Here is a 25,282-nt window from a genome sequence, read left to right on the forward strand (position 1 = left end):
CTAGTCCAGGCGCCATAAGCAGTTAATTCACAGAGTCCTCCGGATGTGAGAAGTAGTTACTTTGGTACTACCACCGACGCCCTCGCCTGCCGGTATTTTCCGCTTCCGCTCTACTACAGGAAGTGACGAAAGCTGGGTGGGCTGTAGGGGCAGCGTTTTCTCTTTCTCTCCACGAGGTAGACGAGACTGGTCGGCCTACATAGCTTGTGCTGAGTGATGCCGGGGAAACTTCTTAGTGACGCGGATTTGGAGTCAGACGCAGCCGTGGCAAAAGTGGAGATGCCGCGAAAACAAAATGAGAAGGTACCACTGAGGGCCGAGGGACTTGGGACCAGGCAGGACGAGGGCCCGGGCGCTAAGAGTAGGAGCCTGGGCCGGGAAACAAGGCACGCGGCGCGGACCCTGCCCGGCCGGAGACCCGCGTGGGTTTCGGGAATGGTCGGTGCTCTTCACGGGCGGTGTGCGCGTTGCCGAGAAGTCCGGGCAGATGGGAACTAATGAGCCGGCCGGTGTCCCACGTGGTCTCAGAGTCTGGACGTCCGACACCTGGTCACCGTTAGGCCCCACATTTTGCCCCAGACACGGACCTCCCGGCGTGAGAGTGCGCGGAGGGAATTGTAAGTCAAAAGAGGGACCAGCGTTTCCTCCTGAAGTGGCGCAGCCAGAAACCCATCTGCACACGTGGGTGGCGTCCGTCGTGACATTTTTTACCCTACTGGTGGAAATACAGTTTTCCGGAAAGCGGCCCTTAGACGAAGAAGTAGTTCAGTTCCTCTTAATGTTTGTTGGCCAGATTTCCCGTGGAAATGTAGACGTGTTGTGCTGACTGCGCACCGTATTTTTTTTTTTTTTATATAGGTTAGCAGTGTGCGGTAGTCTTAAGTTACCTCGATAGCTGTCTGCTTCCTTCCTATTACTTCCTTAGAAAGCGATTTAACTTGTGACTGATTGTCTGTTCCGAGGTAAGGTCAGAGAAAACAAAGATTGTCCTTAGGAACTTGTGTTGTTCATGACTTAGAATTTCTTTCCTGCTGTTTCAGGGTCTTTTTAACGGGAGAGTTTATCCAGCAGCAATATTTTGGTGTTGTAGGAAACGGAGGTAGCAGAGACTTGTCCCCAAGGGGAGGAAGTAGTCCTGGTTTCCTTACCTTGCATCGGCCAGCCTATTCAGTTGTGGGATGTTGAAGTTAGAAAGGACACGACCAGCAAACTCCACTGCATTCCAAAGCAGTCCACAGGGACTGAAAATCCGCTCTCGTTGGTGGAACAAAGGGATGGTAGAATTGAAGCCGTAAGATGGAGTGGACCAGATTGTTTTTCAGATGTCTGAAGGATAGGTCATATGAGAGAGATTACCGTTCATCCATGATTTCAGAGCAGAGGCCAAGCCTGAAGTTTTTTGGAGGCAGATTTCAGCTCAATGAAATAGTCCCCATATTTCTTGCCTTGGCCTGAGGCTCTGCCACGGAGGTTTTAACAGAAGGTAAAACACATTTTCACTAAGTTTTCAGAAATATGAAAAGTTGGAGATGGTCAGACATTTCAGCTCGGAGCTGTAATCTAGTTTGGTTTTGGGGTTTCCCTTGTTCCATTTTCTTGTGACTTTGTGCCCTCTGTTTTCCCCTTTAAGTTAGGTATATCTTTTTTACGCATGAGGTGATAGATTGGGTTTTTACAACTTTTTGGTTCATAAAATGTCTGTATGTAAATTTCTTTGCATTTGTGAGAAAAGCAAGGCAGAGATTATGAATCCCTTTTTTTACCTGTAGAGGGCTTCAAGCAGAGAAAGAAATCTGTTTAATATTATCTATCTGTGGACATACATACTTGTATTAACTTAATCAAGTTAAATTAAGTTAAATTGTTCTTGATCATTTCCTGTAGTTTGTGGTTTAGAACATGTTGGAGAATCCTGTGAGCCATTCCAAGTCCCTTGTAAAAATTGGACTGTACAGCTTGTACAATTGAATAGTTACCAAGAAGCATTCTCTTCCAAGCTAGTGAAGTTATTGGTATATTATTCTCTCCATGTTAGCCAAGAAACAGTATTAAAAAGCATACTGTTTGATTTTTGCCTTAGTGCAAGGTAGAAGTACACATGTTGAAAAATGCCTCCAAATTGTATTTTTCATAATTATGTGATCTTGAAATAATGCATAATTGATATATTATGCAACTGTATCAGTGCTTTGCTCAGCATTTGCATTGTCTTTATTTTTTAGAAAGGTAAAAAAGAGAAGCCAAAATCTAGTAAGACTGAAGAGGCAGCAGAAGAAAAAGAAGAAATGATTTCTTCCAAAGCTAAAAAGGTTACAAAGAAAGTAGAGACTTCTGAGGTTGACGTGAATTCTCCAAAATCTAAAAAGGCAAAAAAGAAAGAGGAGCCATCTCAAGATGACATTATTTCTCCTAAAACCAAAAGTTCGAAAAAATCAAAGGAACCCTGTGAAAAGACAGTTGTTTCTCCTAAAACCAAAAAAGCTATAAAAAATGAAGAGCCTTCTGAGGAAGAATTGGGTGCACCTAAGCCCAAAAAGATGAAGAAAGAAAAAGAAATAAATGGAGAAATTCAAGAGAAAAGCCCCAACCTCAAGAATGGATTCCCTGACTCTGGACCTGACTCCAACTCCAAGGAAGCTGCCAGTGAAGAAAACAGTGAGTTAGAGCAGGTAAAGTTGCATTTTAATATGTACAGTGTATCTTTTGATGTTGATTCAGGTAAATAAGTATATAATTGTTACACATATTATTTAATAACGGGAGGAAATTGGATGTGTCAGCACTTCATAGCGCCTCTCTTGAGGTGCAGGGTGAGTATTTTAAAAACTGCAGTGTCAGAATACTTCCTTTGCAACTAGGCAAGGTTTAAGTTTAGAGAATGTCTTCTCTCCACACTTGATCTGCTTATTTTCAAGTCAGAAATCAACAGGAGGTATACAGTTATGCATATGTACTCCAGCATCCCTCTGAGGGTTTCACCTAGTAAATCATGATTAAGTGGAACTACTGAAAAGGTGCTTGCTTGATTGCACAAGTTTTTTTGTTTAGGTCATTAACTAACTTGAGTTGAATACAATGTTTAAATGTCCTTTTGGAAGCTAATCCTGTTATCTTTCAGAAGCTCAATCATCAAAGAAAAATGCTAAATCTAGTAAATTTCTCTTTGCCGTAGGGTTGTAATCAAGATTTAAAAATTTTTCCTGATTATAAAAAACATATACAGCTATTTTTTGTCAGATTATGATTTTATCAATATTGTATCTTGCCTTTTCCTAGCTTACCTATATTTTTATTTTTTAAATAATTTTATTTATTTATGACTGTACTGAGTCTTTGTTGCTCCATGGACTACTCTTGGATGGCGTACCTGGGCTTCTCATTGTGGTGGCTTCTCTTGTCGGGGAGCACAGGCTTTAAGACTTGCGGGTTTCAGTAGATATGGCACTTGGGCTCAGGAGTTGCAGCTCCCAGGCTCTAGAGCACAGGTTCAGTAGTTGTGGTGCACATGGGTTTAGTTGCTCCGTGGCATGTGGGATCTTTCCTGACTGGGGATTGAATTTATGTCTCCTGCATTGGCAAGTGGATTGTTTACCACTAAGCCACCAGGGAAGCCCATTGCCTATATTTTTATATAGGCATTTTCCTTACTTTTAAATATTAAATATTTTTAGTGGTTATGTAATCCATCATATAGATGTTTAGAAATTCACTGAATTATTCAATTGTCGGACATGCAGATTTTTCACTATCACGTAGTGCCAGTGTAATCATTTGTCGTAAATGCTTAGCCCTTATTTTCTGTGGATATGTTTATGAAAGATGTTGCTATGGGAAGTGGTTAATAACCTGTTCACCAGTGTGTTGTTGATTTGGAATAACTGGAAAAGTTCTTAGTTCAGGCTGAAGCTGCTTTCACTAGCCATATGTGGTATATCTGTGCTATATATATTTGCCACAAAATTTTCTTTTGTTAGGGTTTTATAGATTACTGTCATCTTTATCCTTTTCAGATCTTGATATACTTACCAGAGTGTTTTTGTCTTTTTGGTTGATTTAGAAGAAATATTTTAGAATAATTTCTGAGAAGGCTTTCTGTATTTAACCTGTAGGGATAAAGTTACTGATTTCTTTCTGTGGCCCCCATTATTTGATAGGAAATGACTGTGGAGCAAAAAGAAGGCGCTTTCTCTAATTTTCCCATATCTGAAGAAACTATTAAACTTCTTAAAGGTAATATTCTTGGCAATATTGTATAATGTTAGAACACGTTATTTGGAAGCACTCTACTGGTTTTGTTGAGATAAACTGGGACATGTTCTTATTGGAGGATGATATATGCAGTCTTATATATATAATGAAGTAGGTCTATATATTTGGTAAAGGACTAAACTAGTGATGGCCTTTACTGCCTCTTAAACGAATGATTAAAATTTATTCAATATATTATATTCAAAAAAAAATAAAAAATACATTATATATATTCAGAGGTATAATGACTGATAGTACTGGTGCAATTAAATAGTTGATGCCATGTTGGTATTTTCTTTTTTACCCTCTTGCACTTCTTGAGGCATCCCTAGATTAATGATACTAGCCTGACTCAGAACTCAGGTTAGTATTGTGCCTATGAACCAAGTAGAAAGTCACAGATGCTCAACTTAGGTGTTTTCTGAATCAGGTATGGTGCAGTCAAGACAGCAAAACGCCTGATTTTGGGGCTTATATTGGCCTGTGGGTGAGATTTCGTGACAAGAGGCTTCATCTCTTAAGATAATAAATATTTACTGTACTCTAGTGCTTTAAAGTTTATTGATATTTTTGGTCAAAAGATTCTTCATTGCCAGAATATATTTGAACTTAACTTTGTAGATGTTGACCAGAATGTAGAATTCTAGAATTCTGCAGGATCAGAAGCCTGGCTATGCTTTCATCCTCCAGTATGGCCGAGGCTTTAAGAACTGCACAGTCAGGTAACATGGCTCATTTGTTCACAGCCCGTGGGGTGACCTTCCTGTTTCCTATACAAGCAAAGACTTTTCACCATGTCTATAGTGGGAAGGATTTGATTGCACAGGCGCGGACAGGAACTGGAAAGACATTCTCCTTTGCTATCCCTTTGGTTGAGAAACTTCTTGGAGAACTGCAAGACCGGAAGAGAGGGCGTGCCCCTCAGGTAAGTATCTTTAACACAGCCTTTAGAGTTTACAGGTTCTAAGTCCGCACAAAAAGACATTGCTTGGACATCACTTATATATCCCTTTGTTTCGTTTTGAGTTCTTAAGGCCTTTTTCTTAAGATCTTTTTTACTAGAGATCTTTATCTGAAGATATAAATCAGGATAATTCTTTTAAGACTGTTGACTGCAAACCTTATGTATTTAAATATAGTAATTTGTTCCATGGTAATGATCACCTCTATTATTAATGCTTATATATTTCTTTAAGACTTTTAGATGTCCCTGGGGCTCAAGGGTTTTGTCAAGTGTCTGCATTTTTGCCTAAAATGGGGAAAACATTTTTAATAGATAATAGAGATGTCTGAATAGGAAGGAGTATTCGATGTGAAGAGGCCAAGCCCTCTGATGAGGATGGTGCTTATTGAGCTCATTTCTAAAGAACTTGGCATTCAAACCTTGACCTCCTTGAAATGCCTGTGTTGTCACCTTGGCTTTGGGTTGTTGTACCTGACTTTTTGGCCTCACTTCATTCATGGGCTTTCCAGTATCCATGCCCCCTCCTCATTAATTCGTTTACTGTTGTTTGTCTGCAATTTCAGCAGCTGTAACAATAAATTATTCTAGCACCTGGAATAGTGCCTGGTATATAATGGATGTTCAGTAAATACCTGTTGAATGGATGTATTAGGTTGTTCTTAAATCACATTTGTTTTCATGCTGTTACCCAATTTGAGGGTCTGTTGTGGTCCTGTGTTGTGTTTCCTGTTATGATTCAAAGCCCTTCACCATATTGGTCTGCTCTTACTCTTCTGATTTCCATTCTACTTCCATTTCACTGTAGTGTGGAGATTTCAGACTATAGATTTTGTATCCTGGCTACCTGAATTTAAATCTAGGCTTTACCTTTTGGTTTGGTAGAAATCTGTTGTGTGTTATTTTAGGTATTATTATAGGTATTTTGAAAGTAATTGTTAGGATGAATTGAACCTCCTGGTGCATTGGAAATTTGTTAAAAAAATATTGCATAATACTTTGGATTCATTATTAGTTTTTCTTTTTAGGTACTGGTTCTTGCACCCACAAGGGAATTGGCAAGTCAAGTAAGCAGAGACTTCAGTGACATCACAAAAAAGCTGGCAGTGGCTTGTTTTTATGGTGGAACTCCCTATGGAGGACAAAGTAAGTTAATCCACAAGTGAGGAAAGGAAAATGCCATCTACTTTTAAGATGACCTGATGGAATTTCTTCTGACTTTGACATCTGTCTTTTCCTACCTGATTTAGTCATTTATGGTCATTTTCTTTTGTCTTTTTTTTTCTTCTTTTATTTTTTGGTCATGTTGTGTGGCTTGCAGAATGTCAGTTCCCCAACCAGGGATTGACCCTGGGCCATGGCAGTGAAAGTGCTTAATCCTAACCACTAGACCACCAGGGAATTCTCTCCTTTGCCATTATTGTTTAAAGATGGTCAGGCACACAGTCCTGCATGATGATGTGTCAAATCTGTATGTGGATCTTAGGACTTTTGTTATTATTTATCTATGTTTACCTAAAGACTGCCTTACTGAGCCTAAGAGGACAGAATCCAGGAACTAGAAAGTCAGAATTCAAGGTTATTCTTTTCAATCTGTCAAGGACCTTGGGTCCTTGCCTCTTTTTACTGTAGGCAGCCTTTCCTTTTTCTGGTGCCAAGGGCCATATGTATCCCCTCCTATAATATTCCATTATTTCCCAATTTAAGACCTAGAAACTTTGTTTTGTAGGTCAGATACATAATTCAGGAAGGGACTTAAGCATTTTGGAAGTCTTTGTATTGGACAGATGAATGAGTAAAGATATGGTCATACATACAATGGAATACTACTCAGCCATAAAAAGAATGAAATAATGTCAGTTGCAGCAAGATGGATCTAGAGATTATCACACTAAATAACTCAGGCAGAGAAAGACAAATATATGGTATCACTTATATATGGAATCTGAAAAAATGAAACAAGTGAACGTGTTTACAAAACAGACTCTCAGAAAACACATGCATGTTTGTGAATTCCCTGGTGGTCCAATGGCTGGGACTCAGTGCTTTCACTGCCAGGGCCCCAGTTTGGTTCCTGATCAGGAAACTAAGATCCTGCAAGCCATACAGCCCAATCCACCCCTAGCCTCCATCCCCTGGAACCCAAAAAGGAAGAAAACTTACGTTATCAAAAGGGAAAGGTGGCAGGGGTGGAGGGTGGGAAATAAGTTAGGAGGTTGGGATTAACATCTGCACACTTCTAGATATAAAACATAATCAACAAGGGGCTCCAGTATAGTACAGGAAACTTGATACTCTGTGATAACCTGTATACGGAAAGAATCTGAAAAAGAATAGATATATGTATATGTGTAACTGAATCACATTGCTATCTATCTGATACTAAAACAACATTGTAAATCACCTGTTGTTCAGTTGCTAAGTTGTGTCTGACTCTCTCTGACCTTATGGACTATACCCCGCCAGTCTCCTCTGTTCATGGGGTTTTCCAGGCAAGAATACTGGAGCAGGTTGCCATTTCCTTCTGTAGGTGATCTTCCCAACACAGAGATGGAATCCATTGACAGGTGGATCTCCTGCGTTGGCAGGTAGATCCTTTACTGCTGAGCTACCAGAGAAGCCCTTAATATGTATATCAATAAGGAAAAGATTAAAGATGAAACAGAGAGCATTAATATTTCACATTATAAGAAAGTGGATTGTAATATATAAAATAAAATTCAGTTTCATTCACAGAGATGTAAATTAAAATTATAATGAATATTTTACCTGTTTAGAGTATCAAAGGATAAAAGATAGTTTGAAAATTCCTTGAATAAGAAAACAGGCATATTTGACTACTAGAGAATTAAACCACCTCTTTAAATTGAAATACATAAACTCTTTTACTCAATAATTCTACTTACTAAAAAAAAAAAAATCTACTTACAGGAATTTACCCTACCAATATGATACCCATGTAGCCAAAGAACTATTTAAGGTCCCTGACAGCAACTTAAGGTCCCTCAGTTAAGATGAGTTGACTTAAGAGTTCACGACTTTACAGTGGTACAAAAGTGATACATATTCAGTAGCAACTATACTTTGAATTTCTATTTTTTCCTGGGCTAGTGAAATGCAATATGATACTCTCTCAGGATGCTGGGCAGTGGCAGCATACTCCAATATAAAATAAAAATTTACAAATAATACAAAAAATGACAAAAGAAGTCTTAGTATTGGCACACAAGGCTTGTGATTATCTCTTTTCGGCTTTGGTGGAACTTACATAGGTTTTGGCATCAGAACGGCCTGGGTTTGCCTCTAACCTCTGCTCACAGAGTACCTGAGTGATTTTTCAGTTTAAGTCGCTTGATTTTTCTGCACTTTAGTTTATTCACGTAGGATTGCTAAACTCACCCTGCAGTGTTGTGAGGATGAAATTGGGTAAGTATGTCAAGTACCTAGCAGTAGATTCCTCAACTACAGTAACAACTCGATAGAAAGTTACATCCAGATAACTAATCAGAACCTGCTGTATATAGCACAGGGAACACTTTGCTGTACACCTGAAACTCACACAACATTGTAAATCAACTATACAGCAATAGAAATTAATTTTCAAAAACAGGATGGAAACAAAGTTGTATCATTACCATCTCACCCCAGTTACATTGAACCCCACTTTTCTGACCATCTCTGCACTTTCTTATAATGCTTGCCCATCTATCCTGTCATTCTCCCTATACCTGCTTGCCTGTGTTGCTGTTCAGTTGCTCAGTCGTATCTGACTCTTGGCGACCCATGGACTGCAGCACGCCAGGCTTTGCTATCCTTCACCATCTCCCGGAGCTTGCTCAAACTCATGTCCATCGAGTCCGTGATGCCATCCAGCCATCTTATCCTCTGTTGTCCCCTCCCCCTGCCTTCAGTCTTTCCCAGCATCAGGGAATTTTTGAGTGAGTTGGCTTTTCGTGACAGGTGGCCAAAGTATTGGAGCTTCAGGATCAGTCCTTCCAATGAATATTCAGGATTAATTTCATATAGGATTGACTCATTTGATCTCCTTGCAGTCTAAGGGACTCTCAAGAGTCTTCTCCAACACCACAGTTCAAAAGCATCAATTCTTTGGTGCTCAGCCTTCTTTATGGTCCAGCTCTCACATCCATACATAACTACTGGAAAAGCCATAGCTTTGACTAGTCAGACCTTTGTCAGCAAAGTAATATCTCTGTTTTTTAATATTCTAGGTTTGTTATAGCTTTTCTTCCAAGGAGCAAGCTTCTTTTAATTTCATGGCTGCAGTCACCATCTGCAGTGATTTTAGAGCCCAAGAAAAAGTGTTACTGTTTCCATGGTTTCTTCATCTATTTGCCATGAAATGATGGGACCGGATGCTGTGATGTTAGTTTTTTCAATGTTGAGTTTTAAGCCAGCTTCTTCACTTTCCTCTGTCACCTTCATCAAGAGTTCCTTTTTGCTTTCTGCCTTAAGTGTGGTGTCATCTGCATCAGATCAGATCAGATCAGTCACATAGTCGTGTCCGACTCTTTGCGACCCCATGAATCGCAGCACTCCAGGCCTCCCTGTCCATCATCAACTCCTGGAGTTCACTCAGACTCACATCCATCAAGTCAGTGATGCCATCCAGCCATGTCATCCTCTGTCGTCCCCTTCTCCTCTTGCCCCCAATCCCTCCCAGCATCAGAGTCTTTTCCAACGAGTCAACTCTTCGCATGAGGTGGCCAAAGTACTGGAGTTTCAGCTTTAGCATCATTCCTTCCAAAAAAATCCCAGGGCTGATCTTCAGAATGGACTGGTTGGATCTCCTTGCAGTCCAAGGGACTCTCAAGAGTCTTCTCCAGCACCACAGTTCAAAAGCATCAATTCTTGGGCGCTCAGCCTTCTTCACAGTCCAACTCTCACATCCATACGTGACCACAGGAAAAACCATAGCCTTGACTAGACGGACCTTTGTTGGCAAAGTAATGACTCTGCTTTTGAACATGCTATCTAGGTTGGTCATAACTTTCCTTCCAAGGAGTAAGCGTCTTTTAATTTCATGGCTGCAGTCACCATCTGCAGTGATTTTGGAGCCCAGAAAAATAAAGTCTGACACTGTTTCCACTGTTTCCCCATCTATTTCCCATGAAGTGGTGGGACTGGATGCCATGATCTTCGTTTTCTGAATGTCGAGCTTTAAGCCAACTTTTTCACTCTCCATCTGCATATCTGAGGTTATTGATATTTCTCCTGGCATTCTTGCCTATAGGAAGTTACTATTTTTAAGATACTTGTTTTCACTTTGTGAAATATTGACTCCCTCCACCAATAAAGGAAATAATCTCTTTCCTGGTGCTACCATCCCTCATTGGTGCATTTTTTTTTTGTTATGTCATGTAGTACACTGGACTGCCACTCTATTTTTTTTCTATCCCACTAACACTGTGTGGGATGTGGGATCTTAAGTTCCCCCACCAAGGACTGAATCCGTGCCCCCTAGATTGGAAGTGTGGAGTTTTAACCACTGGACTGCAAAGGAAGTCTTTGGACTCTCATTTCTTACATATTTCCGCAGTAGGTAAAGGAGTGCTTCGAGTGTCTGTATCTAAAGTATTTGGCATAGTACCTTGTATTAATACTTGTAGTTAATAAATATTTTAGAATAAAAAATATATCAAATTGGTGTTCCAGATTAATAAAAGGACTTAAAAATCCAGCATATCTCATCATTGATGTTCTTTACAGTTGAACGCATGAAGAATGGGATCGATATCCTGGTTGGGACACCAGGTCGTATCAAAGACCACCTGCAGAATGGCAAGCTAGATCTCACCAAACTTAAGCATGTTGTCCTGGATGAAGTTGACCAGATGTTGGATATGGGCTTTGCTGATCAAGTGGAAGAGATTTTATGTGTAGCATACAAGAAAGGTAAATTGCACATTCAAAAACTGGCATAAGGGATCGGAGGAAGGGTAGTGATTAAGTAGTCTTCTGAAAGTTAAATGGAACCTTAGGAAGTTGGCAGGAAATTTCCATGATTTGCACATAATTACAATAGGGAAAATTTGGGAAAATAAGAGAAGCCAGCTTGGTATACTTTGTTTCTGGTTTATTCCTGATTTGTGCTATTGTGTGTATGTTAACTGTAATCATACTGTACATGTAAAACTCCATGAACTATTTGTGCCATGATAATCTGTCTATATATTTTAATTTTTACATACTATAAATCTGCTGACAGACATTTTTATGTAGACAGCTTACTTCAAACAACAATATTCAAAATTAGTTCTTAAGGATAGATTTCCACAAAGGAGATCTGATTTGAGAGGTATAAATACTTATGTTCCTCAATATACACTGTCTGGTTGCTCTCAGAAGGGTTCTGTCAGTTATGCTACCATTGGAAATATAGGAAAATGCAGTGGTCTTCTAAGAGCAAACTTAAAAAAATTGAGGTTGGGGAGTTACTTTTAGTGTCTGACCTCAAAAAATGAATAAATTCTAACCTCCAAATGTTGAGGAAATGCTTGGGAGAATAGATGAGTACAGAATCGATTGTGTTGATTACAGGTTATTTAGTGACTTAAATTCATTGGTTATTGGACCTTTTTAATTGGTGTTATCCACTTAGTAGGTCTGATTAGAAAGGACAGATTTCCCTCATGGTTCATAAGGGCCGATGGTTAGAAAGCAAAATAACTTTAAAGTTCTCTGGGTATTTCAAGAATCCTTTACTTAAATTATTAAGGCAATATTTCTTTGCCGACTGGGAACCTTGATGTCTTTAATTTTTATGTCCTCAATGCCTGGCTTGGTGTAAGAAGTGTTTCTTGTAGAATGTTGGATGGACCCTGGAAAAATTGGGTGAAGTGGAATTCTGTCTGTGTAGGCTGTTTTGAATTATTCATACTTTTTTTTCCCCCCTCAAAGATTCAGAAGACAATCCCCAAACATTGCTTTTTTCTGCAACTTGCCCCTATTGGGTGTTTAATGTTGCTAAGAAATACATGAAATCTACATATGAACAAGTGGACCTGATTGGTAAAAAGACACAGAAAACAGCGATAACTGTAGAGGTAAATGATTCATTCAGTTGTTGGCATTAGTTACAAATAATATATAATGCTTTTCCCTGTCTGATCGTATTTAGAGTGCAGATACGAACTCCTTTTCCCGATAATTACTAAATCTATGTGAAAAGCCAAGTAAAGTTACGTTTCTAATCGAGTGGTAAATGGTATCTGTGTTTTTTCTAAATTTCATTATCTGGTAGCCTGATTGAAGAATCTTTTGGAACTTAAATCTATTGGTAAGTGGAGTGACATTACACGTCGAGTTTATACATTAGAGGGCAACAGAATCGTAGTGTTGCTCTTAAAGCTGTGTTTTCCTTAGGGTCCAGTACCTAGTGGACTTTATTGCATCCAAGCAACAGACCTGTACAGAAACTGACTACTGATTGCATGTTTAAGTGGATGAAAGAACAGAACACACAGAGGCTTTCCTGCTGCCTGTTATTTGGTTTCTTGTGGGAATTTAGGAACAGCATTTCTTTTCTTACATTTTCCATGTTAGGTCAAAAAATGGATAAAGAAGCCGGGTACTCTTTGGTGAAAGAGGAAAGGCTATCTGCTTTAGTTGTTCAGTTTTTTTCCCTCTAAACAGTGGTGGTGGAAGTTTTCTCTAGTCAGGCTTAAACAATTGCTTTTAGTATCATTAGACTTGGGCAGATGATTTAGATTCTAGTGAGGCTTTACTGAATAATCTTTTTTCCCCTCTTTCCTAAGCATCTGGCTATCAAGTGCCACTGGACTCAGAGGGCAGCAGTTATTGGAGACGTGATCCGAGTGTACAGTGGTTTTCAAGGGCGCACCATCATATTTTGTGAAACAAAGAAAGAAGCCCAGGAGTTGTCACAGAATGTGGCTATAAGACAGGTTGGTCTTACCCTCTCTTCCCATAAGGAGACAGCATCTTTCAATTAATAGAGTGTACATCTTAGAGTTCATCTGATTTGCCCATCTTATCTCACAGATGAAGAAAGTGTGGCTCAAACCCAAGGTTACAAATATTTGATCACTCATATTTGGTGTAGTTGAATAGTAAAGGACAGGGAAGCCTGGCATGCTACAGTTCATGGGTTTGCAAAGAGTCAGACACGACTTAGTGACTGAAATAGTTGACAACAAATAGTTGAATACAGTTGATTGAATGACCACCATTGAAAATTTGAGACTTGTCCATGGAAGGCATATTTTCCCCTTTGTATTATTTTTAGCAGAGGTGTCACCAAAATGTGAATGTCTAAAGACATAGGCCAAATTGATGATTTTAAAAGTACCTGCATTATATGATCTGGTATTCTTAAGTGAGCTTGTTTCTTTGGCAGGATGCCCAGTCCTTACACGGAGACATTCCACAGAAGCAAAGGGAAATCACCCTGAAAGGTTTTAGAAATGGTGATTTTGGAGTTTTGGTTGCAACCAATGTTGCTGCACGTGGGCTAGACATCCCCGAGGTTGATCTGGTTGTTCAAAGTTCTCCACCAAAGGTAAGGGATTTACAGTTAGATTCCGCACCCCCCCCCCCCCCCCCATTAATAATTCATCTTGGATAAACTTCATTGGCTACGATACTTCTACTGTGCAAAGCTACACTCAACTTTTATTTTGTTGTTTCTTTTGGGTGTTAAATTGAAAGTTGTATTGCTTCTTTTCAGATGATTAGTGATAGCTTTCTTTGGGGTGTTAGGTTGCTAAGGGTGATTTTAAAATAAACCTGTCATATGTCCCCACCTCTCTCAGAACTGACAGTGTGGTGAGTGGGCAGAGGTTGGAAAGATAGTTTCTGGTTAGAGCATTGTCCTGAAAGGTTGCTGGATGGGGGTAGTGCAATTTTGAACTGGACTTTGAAGTTGCTAAGGCATAGATGGGTTGGTGGTAGGGTAGATAAACTTGAGAGCTAGAGAATAGAGAAGCGAGAAAGGCCTGTAGTTAACAACTTCTGGTTAAAACTGCTTGGGTGATGGGAACTTCCCAAAGAGGTCCTTGATGAACAGTTTATATGGTGTGGACACTTACATAAAAGTTAGTCTGAAGGAGCTTGTTCCCATCACTTCAGGCATGAAGACCCCATTACCCCCAAATTTGGCAAATCCCTCAGCATTAATATTCACAGTGATGGAAAAATACATTACTACAAAGTCACCATTTCTTACGCAGGATGTCCCATAAGTGTGTAACAGACATTATTTAAATAAGCCGGTATACCTGCGCTATCTAGTATGAGCACCACAGGCACGTACGTGGCTGTTCAGTACTTGAAATGCAACTAGTCTTAATTGACTTGTATGTGCTGTAAGTATGAAATACACATTGGATTTTTAAAATATTTAAACTTTCTATTCACAGTAGTTTTGAAAGACTTGTGGGAAAAGAATGTATAATATCTCATTGATAACATGTCTTGTAGAAATAGCATACTGAAATGGCAAACTTTTGGATATAGTGGGTTAAATAAAATAATGCTTTTTTAAAAAAGCAATACTTTTTGCAGATTTACCCATAGCGTAGGGACAGACCACTGTTCTAGAGGTTTCAAAGTTTTTTCAGTTCTTAAATTTGGAATGCTTAGGTGCCTCCTCCCTCACACCTTCCCCTCTCGGTCCAAGTCTGTCACCATGACACTCGGCTCTGCGTAGGCTCTCAGGACTATCTTTCTTCATTGTTTGGTATCATTGACATATTTTACTTCCATAGGATGTTGAATCCTACATTCATCGTTCTGGGCGAACAGGTAGAGCTGGGAGAACTGGGGTTTGCATCTGCTTTTACCAGCACAAAGAAGAATACCAGTTAGTCCAAGTGGAACAAAAAGCGGTAAAACTTTTTTCTTAGCCTTCATTCAGCTAATGTTGAATTCCAAAGTCAGTCTTTGTCTCTTTATTCGGTTTTTGTTAACTTTATTTAAGTTTTATTTTTAAGCATGTGGCCATGACTGAAAGCTTGTCGTTAAATATGTGTTTTATATATTGTCATATCATTTAAAGCCTATTTTGAATAACTTTGCATTTGAAAGCAGTGGTTTTGTCTTAATATTTATGATGAGAAGGGGTCTTTTTTTATTGAGATGTTTGACAGTTTTCTGACAGTGATGCACAATGAACACATCAGAAATATTTTAAGTGTAGGTTTAGGGGGTTACTTGAAGTTTGGAGAATTGCTTGAAAACCATGAAAGATGAGACTGTCAAAAGGAGAAATTCTTTAATGGGAAAGAATGCACTTTTCCTTGCAGAAGAATTTTATACTTTCTCCTATGATAGGTGGAGCTTTAATCACCTTCAGTGGATTTCACTTAGTTACCGTCTTGTAAAGAGAAGAGTGGGATTGGGGGTGAGGACTTTCTCCCCTGGGGAGGAGCACCACCTGGCCAGGTGATTGTGGTCAACATCAGTGATGGGCATGTGCCCTTGATATGATGTACTGAGATAGGCATTTACCTCTGGTCATCTTCCCCTAAACCCATAACCCTAGTCTAACCCCTGTGAGAAAAACTGATGTTCTCAAATTGAGGGACAGTCTACAAAATACTGACTAGCACACCTTAAAACTGTCAAGGTCATGAAAAACAGGAAAGACAAATTGTCACGGATCAGAGAAGACTAAGAAGACATTGTTAACTAAATGTAATGTGGTGTTCTTGGTCATATATCAACAGAAGAAAGGATATTAGAAAAACTAGTGAAATTTGACTGAAATCTAGGGTTCAGTTAATAGTGATGTAGCACTGTTGGTTTCTTAGTTCTGACAAATGTACCAAAGTAATAGGTGCAGGTAGACAGGAACTCGGTGTACTATCTTTGCAACTTTTCTGTAAATCTAAAAACCTTTCTAAGATAAAAGTTTGTTTTAAATAATTACCAAATGTGTTTGGTAAGTATTAGAAAATTGGGGGACTACTGGTCTCAGTAGAAATAATTGATGGCCATGTTGTGCATTAAATTATGGTTCATTTCCTTGTAGGGAATTAAATTTAAACGAATAGGTGTTCCTTCTCCAACAGAGATAATAAAAGCTTCTAGCAAAGATGCCATCAGGTATGTTCTCTACCACTGCTGTGGTTTGTTTTATGCTTGCTGTATTTATTACATGTTTTTGTGCATTAATGAAATTTAGATTAAAATGTGTTCTATTTAGTGTTTTAAACAATTTATAACCTGCTTATTAAAAAAATAGACTGTGCTGAAGTAAAATTGTATAAAATAAAAATTCTCATTTCTGCACATCGTGCCCAATCCTGTTCACCAGAGGAAACCATTATTAATAGTTTGGTTGTGTTGGCATTTTAAATAACTGTGTCTTAGATATGGTGTAGGTAAAAGTTATGGAAAATATCTAGGTGGTAAGGATTAGATTAACAGTATCATTGGAGGTGCTACTTGCATAAGGGCAAGAACATTCTTCATTATGTGCAGTTGTCCTACAAATTGAAGAATACTTAATTTTTTTTGGTTGAACTATAGTTGATTTACTGTATTGTATTAGTTTTAGACTCCTAATTTATCCCTTTTATCCCTCCACTCTATTCCCCTTTGGTAACCATAAGTTTGTGAGTCTGTTTCCTTTTTGTAGATAGTTTCATTTGCATTATTTTTTTAGATTCCACATGAGTCATATATGATATTTGTCTTTCTCTGATTTCATTTGTCTCATTTATTATGATAATCTCCATGTTGTTGGAAATAGCAATACTTAATTCTTTTTTATGGCTGAATAGTATTCCCTTGTATATATATATACCACATCTTTATCCATTCATTGGTTGATGGACATTTAGGTGGCTTCCATATCTTAGCAATTGTGACTAGTGCTGTTCTGAAATTTTTTCAAATTAGCGGTCTCATTTTCTTTGGATATATACTCAGGAGTGCAATTGTAAGATCACATGGTAATTTATTTTTAGTCTTTTGAGGAACCTCCATACTGTTGCCTATAGTGACTGCACTAATTTACATTCCCAAGAGCTCCCTTTTTTCTACATCCTCTGCAACATTTGTGATCTTTTTGATAATAACCATTCTAACAGCTGTGGGGTGATGGTCATTGTAGTTTTTCTTTCCATTTTTCTGATAATTAGTAATATTGAGTGTTTTTTCATGTGCTGGTTGGCCATGCATATGTCTTTGGAGAAGTGTCTGTTTGGGTCTTCTGCCCATTTTTTTGATTGGCAAGGATACTTAGCTATTTAGCATCCCTGGATGTGCAGTATATTCCTGAGGTTGAGTGAGGTGGCACCAAAAAGGTCCCAGTGATTTTTCAAATGTTTCCAAGTGGTGAGCTACATCCCCTGCTTAAGAACCAGAGTCTGAGCAACATTTTTACAGTGTTTTTCATAGTTACTATTATAAATGTGTGAGAAACTTAATTTAAAAAAGAGTTCATGATCAGAAGAAATGTTAAATATTTGCATACTAGTAGCTCAGGAAAGTTTTGCAAATGAAAACAATTTAATTCAGCATTTTTAAAATTTAGCATGCTTTTCTTTATCCTGCAAACAGGGTTTCCTGTGATGCCAGTTAAGAAAATTTGGGGTTAGATGGCCAGAAAGTTGAAAAGAGACCAAGATGCTAGTGGTACATGAGAAGGCTTCTAGAGCGGCAGCCTTGACAAAAGAAGCTGCTTCATGCAGCCTTGTTCCTCCTTGTCTTGGGTGATCTCTTTCAATTTTGAGATGTGACATTTATTTCTTATCACCAAGATAATAGTCATTTCCTAACAAATGTGTAATCTCATAAGGGTCTGATATAACCTGATTTGAGAGTTCTTTTATTTCAGAATGAGAATAGCTGTAGTATTTTCTAATTCTAAAAGTAACACATACTTAATTGTAAAAGTTTGTTATTTATTGATACATTTTTAATGGCAGTATGGCATGTCATTGTATCTGTTTTATGGTTTACTTAACCAGTCCATATTGGTGCACATTTTAAAATTATTTATACTCTTTCTGTAACAGGGTAATGAACATCTTAATACTTGTCTTATTTATTATTTTCTTGAATAAATTTTTCTTGGTTAGATGGTAAATTAGAATTAGACACAATCAAAGGAGTGGATTTATTGCTACAGAAATGTGATAATTTTATACACTACATCAAAATGATGTTACACATGTGCAAGATTTGGTTTGAAAGATTGATTTATCTCAAGATTGTGCTGTCTTGAAAATGAAATCTGTCCACTTTGACTATCCTTTTTCCTAACAAATCTACTTTCCATCAAACCACAGGCTCTTGGACTCTGTGCCTCCCACTGCGATCGGTCACTTCAAGCAATCAGCCGAGAAGTTGATTGAGGAGAAGGGGGCTGTGGAAGCCCTGGCAGCAGCCCTGGCCCACATTTCTGGTGCCACGTCGGTAGACCAGCGCTCCTTGATCAACTCAGAAGTGGTAGGGGTCCCTGTCAAATTTCTGACACTTTAGTGTCCCATTGAAACTTCCCAGTTGTTTTAACTTTTGCATGAAGGTTGATACATATTAACAAATCCATAGAGATAGAAAGTTAATTGTTGCAGTGTCTTACTGGAGGAGGGCAATGGCAGTGATTGCTGAAGGGAATGTGGGTTTTGGTGGGGTAAAGGGATACTGACATATTCTGGAATTTTAAATACTGGTGATTGTAGATCTTGTGAAAATACTAAACCCCCTTGAATTGTATACTTTAAAATGCCAGCCAGATTTTATGGTATGTGTATTGTATGCCAATTTTTCTTAATCCTAAAAAAAACCCCAGTCATATAAACAATGTAAGTGCATATGATTTCTTTAGCCAGGATACCTAGAAACGTAAAAAGGTAATGCTTTTTTTTTTTTTTTTAAGTTTAAATTTTTGAAATAATTGTAGGTTCTAGTGAAATTGTAAGCGTTAATACAGAGAGATTCCTTGTACACTTGGCCAGTTTCCTGCAGTGGTAACGTTTTACAAAAGTATAATATCATGATCTGGATACCAACGCTAGCACAATGCACCAGTCTTATTCAGAGCTTCTCAGTTTTACTCGTACTAAAATGGCAGGGTGGGAGGGGTATGTTTTTAGAAAGAACTTTCTTATAAATATCTTAGAAACATGAGGACAAGTGTTTATATCACGTATGTTTGTTTTTGAGACTTTACTTTGTTCCTCTTCCATAGGGCTTTGTGACCATGATCTTGCGGTGCTCAATTGAAATGCCAAACATTAGTTATGCTTGGAAAGAACTTAAAGAGCAGCTGGGTGAGGATATTGATTCCAAAGTGAAGGGAATGGTCTTTCTCAAAGGAAAGCAGGTAAGGCTGAGGCCTCTGTTGTAACCCTTGGTTCAGTAGCTTCATGCTGGTGGTGAAACACTGTGTGGTAGCTTTTCCCTGTTCTGCCGGGATGCTGCATATTTTCATTCTGTAGATAGTCTTCTCTGGGCAGTGTCTTCCATGACCCTCAGTTGCCACTTGGTCACTGACAACTGCCCCATGTGTATCTAGCCTGAACTATCTGCATAAAGTGCCAGACTTGAAGACCCATCTACTTCCCTGACATCCCCACCCAGATGGGGTTTATTAAGTAACTTAATGCAGAAATATTCAAAATTGAATTAAAAATCTAAAATCTTGCCTTTTGAACCTAGTGTTCGTTCTTCTGACTCCTGCCCTCAGTTAATGGATAGACTATTACAGCAATTCTCAAGTATTTTGCTCTAATGACCCTTTTACATTCTTTTTTTTTTTTTTTTAACTTATAAGCTTTTAATTAGACCATAAAGAGCAGTAAAAACTTAAAACTACAACTTATTTTAAAACCTTATTACACAGATAAAAAGGTGTAGGAGAGCAGAAATACAGCCTTTTTTATGTTTATAAATATCCCAAAGTCTCAAGTGACTTACTAGACAATATACATTCTTAATATATTGTTAGGGACACCAAAATGCTTTTGTTTATGTGGGTTATACCTATTGATATTTCTGTATTAGAAATTAAGACTGAAATTCTAATAAAGCATTAAGAATATGTTCTGTTAGTCATCAGACAGCAATATCAACTATAATGTAATGTCTTGAAAACCTTCTACCCTTAAGAGGATGAAGAGGACAGAGAACATTGTAGTATTATAAAAATGTGTACTTGGTAGAATGCCTCCAAGATCTCAGGGTTCCAGTGGTACATGGACTATACTTGGAGAACTGCTGACCTTGTAAACCAAATCAGGTTTATCTTCAACTCATTGCTTCTCTGACCATGTTGTTTATCTCCTTAAGCACCTCCACATTATCTGTGGGATAGAGTCCCAACTTTCACATGGGGATTCTTCATTAGCTGGCTCCTGTCCTCATTAGCAGCTTCCTATCTCCTCACCAGCGCCCTCCAGTCCAACAGTGCCAAGTACATCTTGCTTTCTTTCATCCTAGTATATGCACAGTCCACTGTTTACAGAGTGTTTCTTACCCTCCATGGTATTTTTTATGACTCGGCTTAGCCTTAAGTCTTTTTGAAACTTCCCCTGGCTAAATGGCAGAGTTGGGGGTACCTCTATGTATACTTTAGCATTCTTTGGGTTTATTCATGTAACTTTTGCCTTGCTGTGCTTGCATACTGATTGAGAGTCTCAAGAACACTATGGCCGACTCAAGGGCCAAAACTGTTTTCTAGATGTCTCTATACTGCAGTGAGTGCCTGGTATTGAATGGTTAGTTAAAATGTGAATGAAGATTCCCACAGATGGCAAAATCCAACAGTACCTGATACTATCTGTGGTTATAATTGGGTAAATTGTTAGTGAAATGGATGTTCCTCAAAATTTTGCAGTTAAAGACAGCCAAGGGAGAGGAGTGTCTGTGTCACTTACGAGGGGAATTGGATTATTTTGTGGACACTGAGAAACAGGAGGACTTTTTTCTTCTGTTTTTTTTTTTTTTTTTTCTTCCTTTTTTTTTTGACTGCATCCAGTGGCTTATGGGATCTTAGTTCCTTGGCCAGGGATTGAGGACTTCCTAATTGGAAATGATGGCACTGTTTGTTAACGAAGATACTGTCCTGTATAGTATTTAATTTTTAAATACTTTTCATTGGAGCTTGAATTACAGAAACTAGAAAACGAACAATATAATTTTTTTTCTGCTTTTAGTTAGGTCATCCTGATTACAGGAAGGCAGTGTATTTTAATGGTTTTAAACCATAGGTTTTGTTTTAGAGCTATGCTTACCAAGTTTTTAAAATTGCTCTTACCTGCTGTGGGACCTTAGACAAGTTAGCCTCATCAAGCCTTTGTTTTCTCAGCTATAAAACGTAGCTGATTGCTCTGTGAGGATTAGCACAGTGTAATAACCAAGAATAGTCCTTTCATAAATACCTCTGGCTTTTTGCTGTTGTTCTTTGGGGATGTATTGTGTTGGGCTTGGTCTAAAGTTTATCTAAAATGGTGTTTTTTTTTTTTTAATCTTTTTGTCTTTTACATATTACCTAGTCTTTTGGAGTATCGATTAATGTGCATTTTATAATTCTTGTCAAAATCTGGATTAACTTGCATTTGTTTTGATTTCTAGGGTGTTTGCTTTGATATCCCTACTGCATCAGTAACAGAAGTACAGGTATTCTTTTCTCTTAGATTTTGAAGTTAATGTGTATCTAAACTGTAAAATGTTTGTTATTTAAAGCACAGAATAATAGGGAAACAACAGCTCTAGTCTCTAAAAGACCATTAAGAAGTAAATTTTACTACTTTTTCTGCTATTCTTTTTATATTGATATTTTTCTTTATTCAGCCTTCCTGTTTTCCTGTTTTTGTTTACAACATTGTGAACAATATCCAGCTTTTTTCTCCATGGATTTTACAGGGTTTATATAGACATTTTAAATTGCTATATCGTTATTCAGTACTGTCAGAAATATGTTTATACATGGTATATTTATATGTTTTACTACCTGACAGCTGTGGATAGCCTGTAGTTACTAGATTGGATAAATGATGAGAGTACTTATAGTGATACTTTATTTTTGACCAGTGACCTTTTAAGCACTTAGGTTATCAGTCTGGTTTTTCTTAAGAAAAAGGGTAAAAATATTGTCTTTCTCATGCCTTTTAAAACCAAATTCAGTAGAAATCACAGCAGGTAAAAATAGTACCTTCTCTCAACAGGAAAAGTGGCATGATTCACGGCGCTGGCAGCTTTCTGTGGCCACGGAGCAACCAGAGCTAGAAGGTCCACGGGAAGGATATCGCAACTTCCGAGGACAGCGGGAAGGCAACCGAGGCTTCAGGGGACAGCGCGAGGGCAACCGAGGTGCCAGGGGACAGCGGGAAAGAAGTAGAAGCTTCAGAGGACAGCGATCAGGAGGTGGCAACAAAAGTAACAGATTTCAAAACAAAGGCCAGAAGCGGAGTTTTAATAAAGCATTTGGACAGTAACCTGAAGTAGAGGATTTATTTGGCAAAAACAGAACTATGTTCAGCAATGTGAAACTGAACATTATTTTTCATACAAAGTTAAAAGCACATTGTATTTCCTTTCTGACCACTTGCCCAGTCCCCATCTCTTTGAGAGAGAAAAGCTTCATCTAAATTATTTCATCTGATTGATGACTGTCATTTATAATTTTATTGCTACTTCCGTCTTGGGTATTCCTTTTGAAAAGGTGTATGGATTCATTACATATTCTAATGTATTGTTTATAGAGTATAAGATAAAGTGAAGCATGTATCTGCTGATATTTTTTAAGTTGACTTTAAGTATAAAGTATAAGTCTTTATACTTAGAAATGTCTCTTAATAGTAGGCGTCCCTGGTGGCTCAAATGGTGAAGACTCTGCTGCGATGTAGGATCCCTGGGTCGGGAAGATCCCCTGGAGAAGGAAATGGTAACCCACTCCAGTAATCTTGCCTGGAGAATTCCATGAACAGAGGAGCCTGGCAGGCTACAGTCCATGGGGTTGCAGAGTCAGGCATGACTGAGCAACTATCACTCACACTCATTCTTAATAGTGCCCTTCCTAAATACCATGGGGAATACAACAGTTTCTAGAGAAGCACTTTGAGCACTCAAAGCTTTGTTTTCTAACTGGTATTCCTCAGCCACTTGCCCACCAATTACTCCTATGGTTCTAGCATATTTCTTCTGAGATTTAGTAGTGAGCAATGTTTCAAAGCAAGGTTTCACACTTAACCGTGATTAATACAGTTTATCCCTGCATATGCTCTAGATTTGGAGGATGGTGATGCATTTGATAGGAGATAGTATTTAGCCATTGTTATGTGCATTTTGATACATTTTTAGCTTCTCAAAAGGTGATTTCATGCTTCAGTGAATTCTTCACAGATTTTAAAAATAATGTATATGTGTAAATACACGTATTTTACTAGAAAGCAAGTATCTTTAAGGAATTCCAGGTGTATAACATGGCCCCATAACTTTCTTCATAAGTAAGGAGGCTAGATAAATGGTGCTTGATGATAATGTACTCCACCTCCTATTGGAAAATTAACATTATTTACCAAGAAGGAACTAGGGGAATAGGGGGCAGAGATTTGCATTGCTTAAGAGTCAAAAATCCACTGAAAATATTTTCTACATGCAAAAAGGAAACATGTATATTGAGAGCAAAGAGAAGAACAAGTGAAGGTGCATGATAAAGCTTTTTTTTAATGATGAAAACATAATGGTTCATTAGTGTGTCTAGAGCTTAATTTCTAACAGGCAAGCTGGGGATTTTAGGTACAATGATCCAGTTTAGTTTCTCAAAGCCTAGCTGCTATAGCCACAGTATAGGATCTCTTCCTATTAGATTGCTACTGCATTGAAAGGTTGCAGCTTCCTAGAGTTCTTTTTAAGAACAAACTATGGTTATTTTTAAGTTGTTGCTTTGAGGGAACCGAAGAACCTAAAATAGCCCCTGGCCAGTATTGCTCCGAGGTCTCAAGTGTTATTTCTTTGGGAAACTTTGTACATGGTACAGGAGTTAAGAGTAACATTGTCTTGCTTTAATTTCTGTACTGGGAATTTCAGGAAATAAACTATGATATGAGGAATTCAAACACATGACCTATCTTACTTTCATTTAATTATTTTGAACAATTGAAATCTTGCTGGACACTGGTTTCTCTGACTGCGTCTTTATAGCCAACTGCTTCTTACTCAAGTCACCTTCAGTAAGGGGCTCAGATTACCAGCTCAACTCCTTGGTTCTTGAGATAGCATTCTTTTTCTGTTAAGATTTCAGTTCTGTTTTTGAATCCTGACTGGATGTCTCTCTGCTCTCACATTCTCTTGGCTTTTGTTCTTTGATCCACTTGTCAGTTTTATCGCTTGACCTCCTCATGGTTTCCCATTCAAACCAGAGGAAGTTAGGTAGTTGATGACCAACAACTCCTGCCTTGTGGATCACATTTTATTAAGTTCTTTTGCTGAGATACTGAGCATACTTAAACAACAACCCAAACATTTAAGTTTGGATAGGAATGGGTTGGTTTATCAAGTAGGACAGTGGACTTGTACTTTAGGAGGAAATACTCAAGAGAGTAAGGGAGAAGATGAATGGGAATTTCACTTTACACGGCTTAGGACAACATGACTCTCAATAAATGAAGCTAAAATTTCTCCTGGATCCCAGAATTCAAACCATATTTATAAATGTATAATTCAACTACTGTACGGTTTAAATGGGCTTGTTGGGCTAGCCTGTGAAATAATACCATTTTTACCATTTTCTACAGAGAAAGTATTTTCCAACTTATGTATCAGACAACTCAATGAACTTTTAAAAACCAGTTTTTATGTTGGAACTATCTGTGCAGCATTTCTTTACAGTTATACATATAGTGTTTTTACTGTAAAACTGAATTAATGTATACAAATAGACCCTTATGCCATAATAAAATTACTAGTACTTACTATTTATGTTTTTGGTGACTTTTTTCCCTAAAATTGAAGCTTGGAATTTTTATTTTAAAAATAATAACTGATGGGTATAAATATCCAAACAGAAAAGCAAGTAAGTCACCATATATCCAACATTTTTGTGAACATCTCTTCCAGGAATTCATTTACAAAATTGGAATC

General features: G+C 38.1%; 1 protein-coding gene across 4 annotated transcripts; it reads left to right on the top strand.

Moving 5' to 3' along the window:
- On the top strand, positions 1–24,262 carry DDX21 (DExD-box helicase 21). Of its 4 annotated transcripts, XM_055591465.1 has the most exons (17): positions 1–303; positions 859–962; positions 1,041–1,483; positions 2,223–2,669; positions 4,155–4,230; positions 4,995–5,173; positions 6,238–6,355; positions 10,937–11,122; positions 12,128–12,273; positions 12,985–13,134; positions 13,587–13,748; positions 14,956–15,075; positions 16,221–16,294; positions 18,487–18,646; positions 19,389–19,523; positions 21,773–21,817; positions 22,366–24,262. In XM_055591465.1, exons 4-17 carry the CDS (start codon positions 2,286–2,288, stop codon positions 22,633–22,635), a joined length of 2,205 nt encoding a protein of 734 aa, XP_055447440.1. In that variant the 5' UTR covers positions 1–303; positions 859–962; positions 1,041–1,483; positions 2,223–2,285; the 3' UTR covers positions 22,636–24,262. The 4 variants fall into 4 exon arrangements, with proteins under 4 accessions (XP_055447440.1, XP_055447444.1, XP_055447446.1 ...); XM_055591469.1 differs by lacking the exon at positions 1,041–1,483; XM_055591471.1 differs by lacking the exon at positions 859–962.
- The last annotated feature ends 1,020 nt before the right edge of the window (positions 24,263–25,282 follow it).

The sequence above is a fragment of the Bubalus kerabau genome, chromosome 1, assembly GCF_029407905.1.
Source record: "Bubalus kerabau isolate K-KA32 ecotype Philippines breed swamp buffalo chromosome 1, PCC_UOA_SB_1v2, whole genome shotgun sequence".
NCBI classification, from domain to species: domain Eukaryota; kingdom Metazoa; phylum Chordata; class Mammalia; order Artiodactyla; family Bovidae; genus Bubalus; species Bubalus kerabau.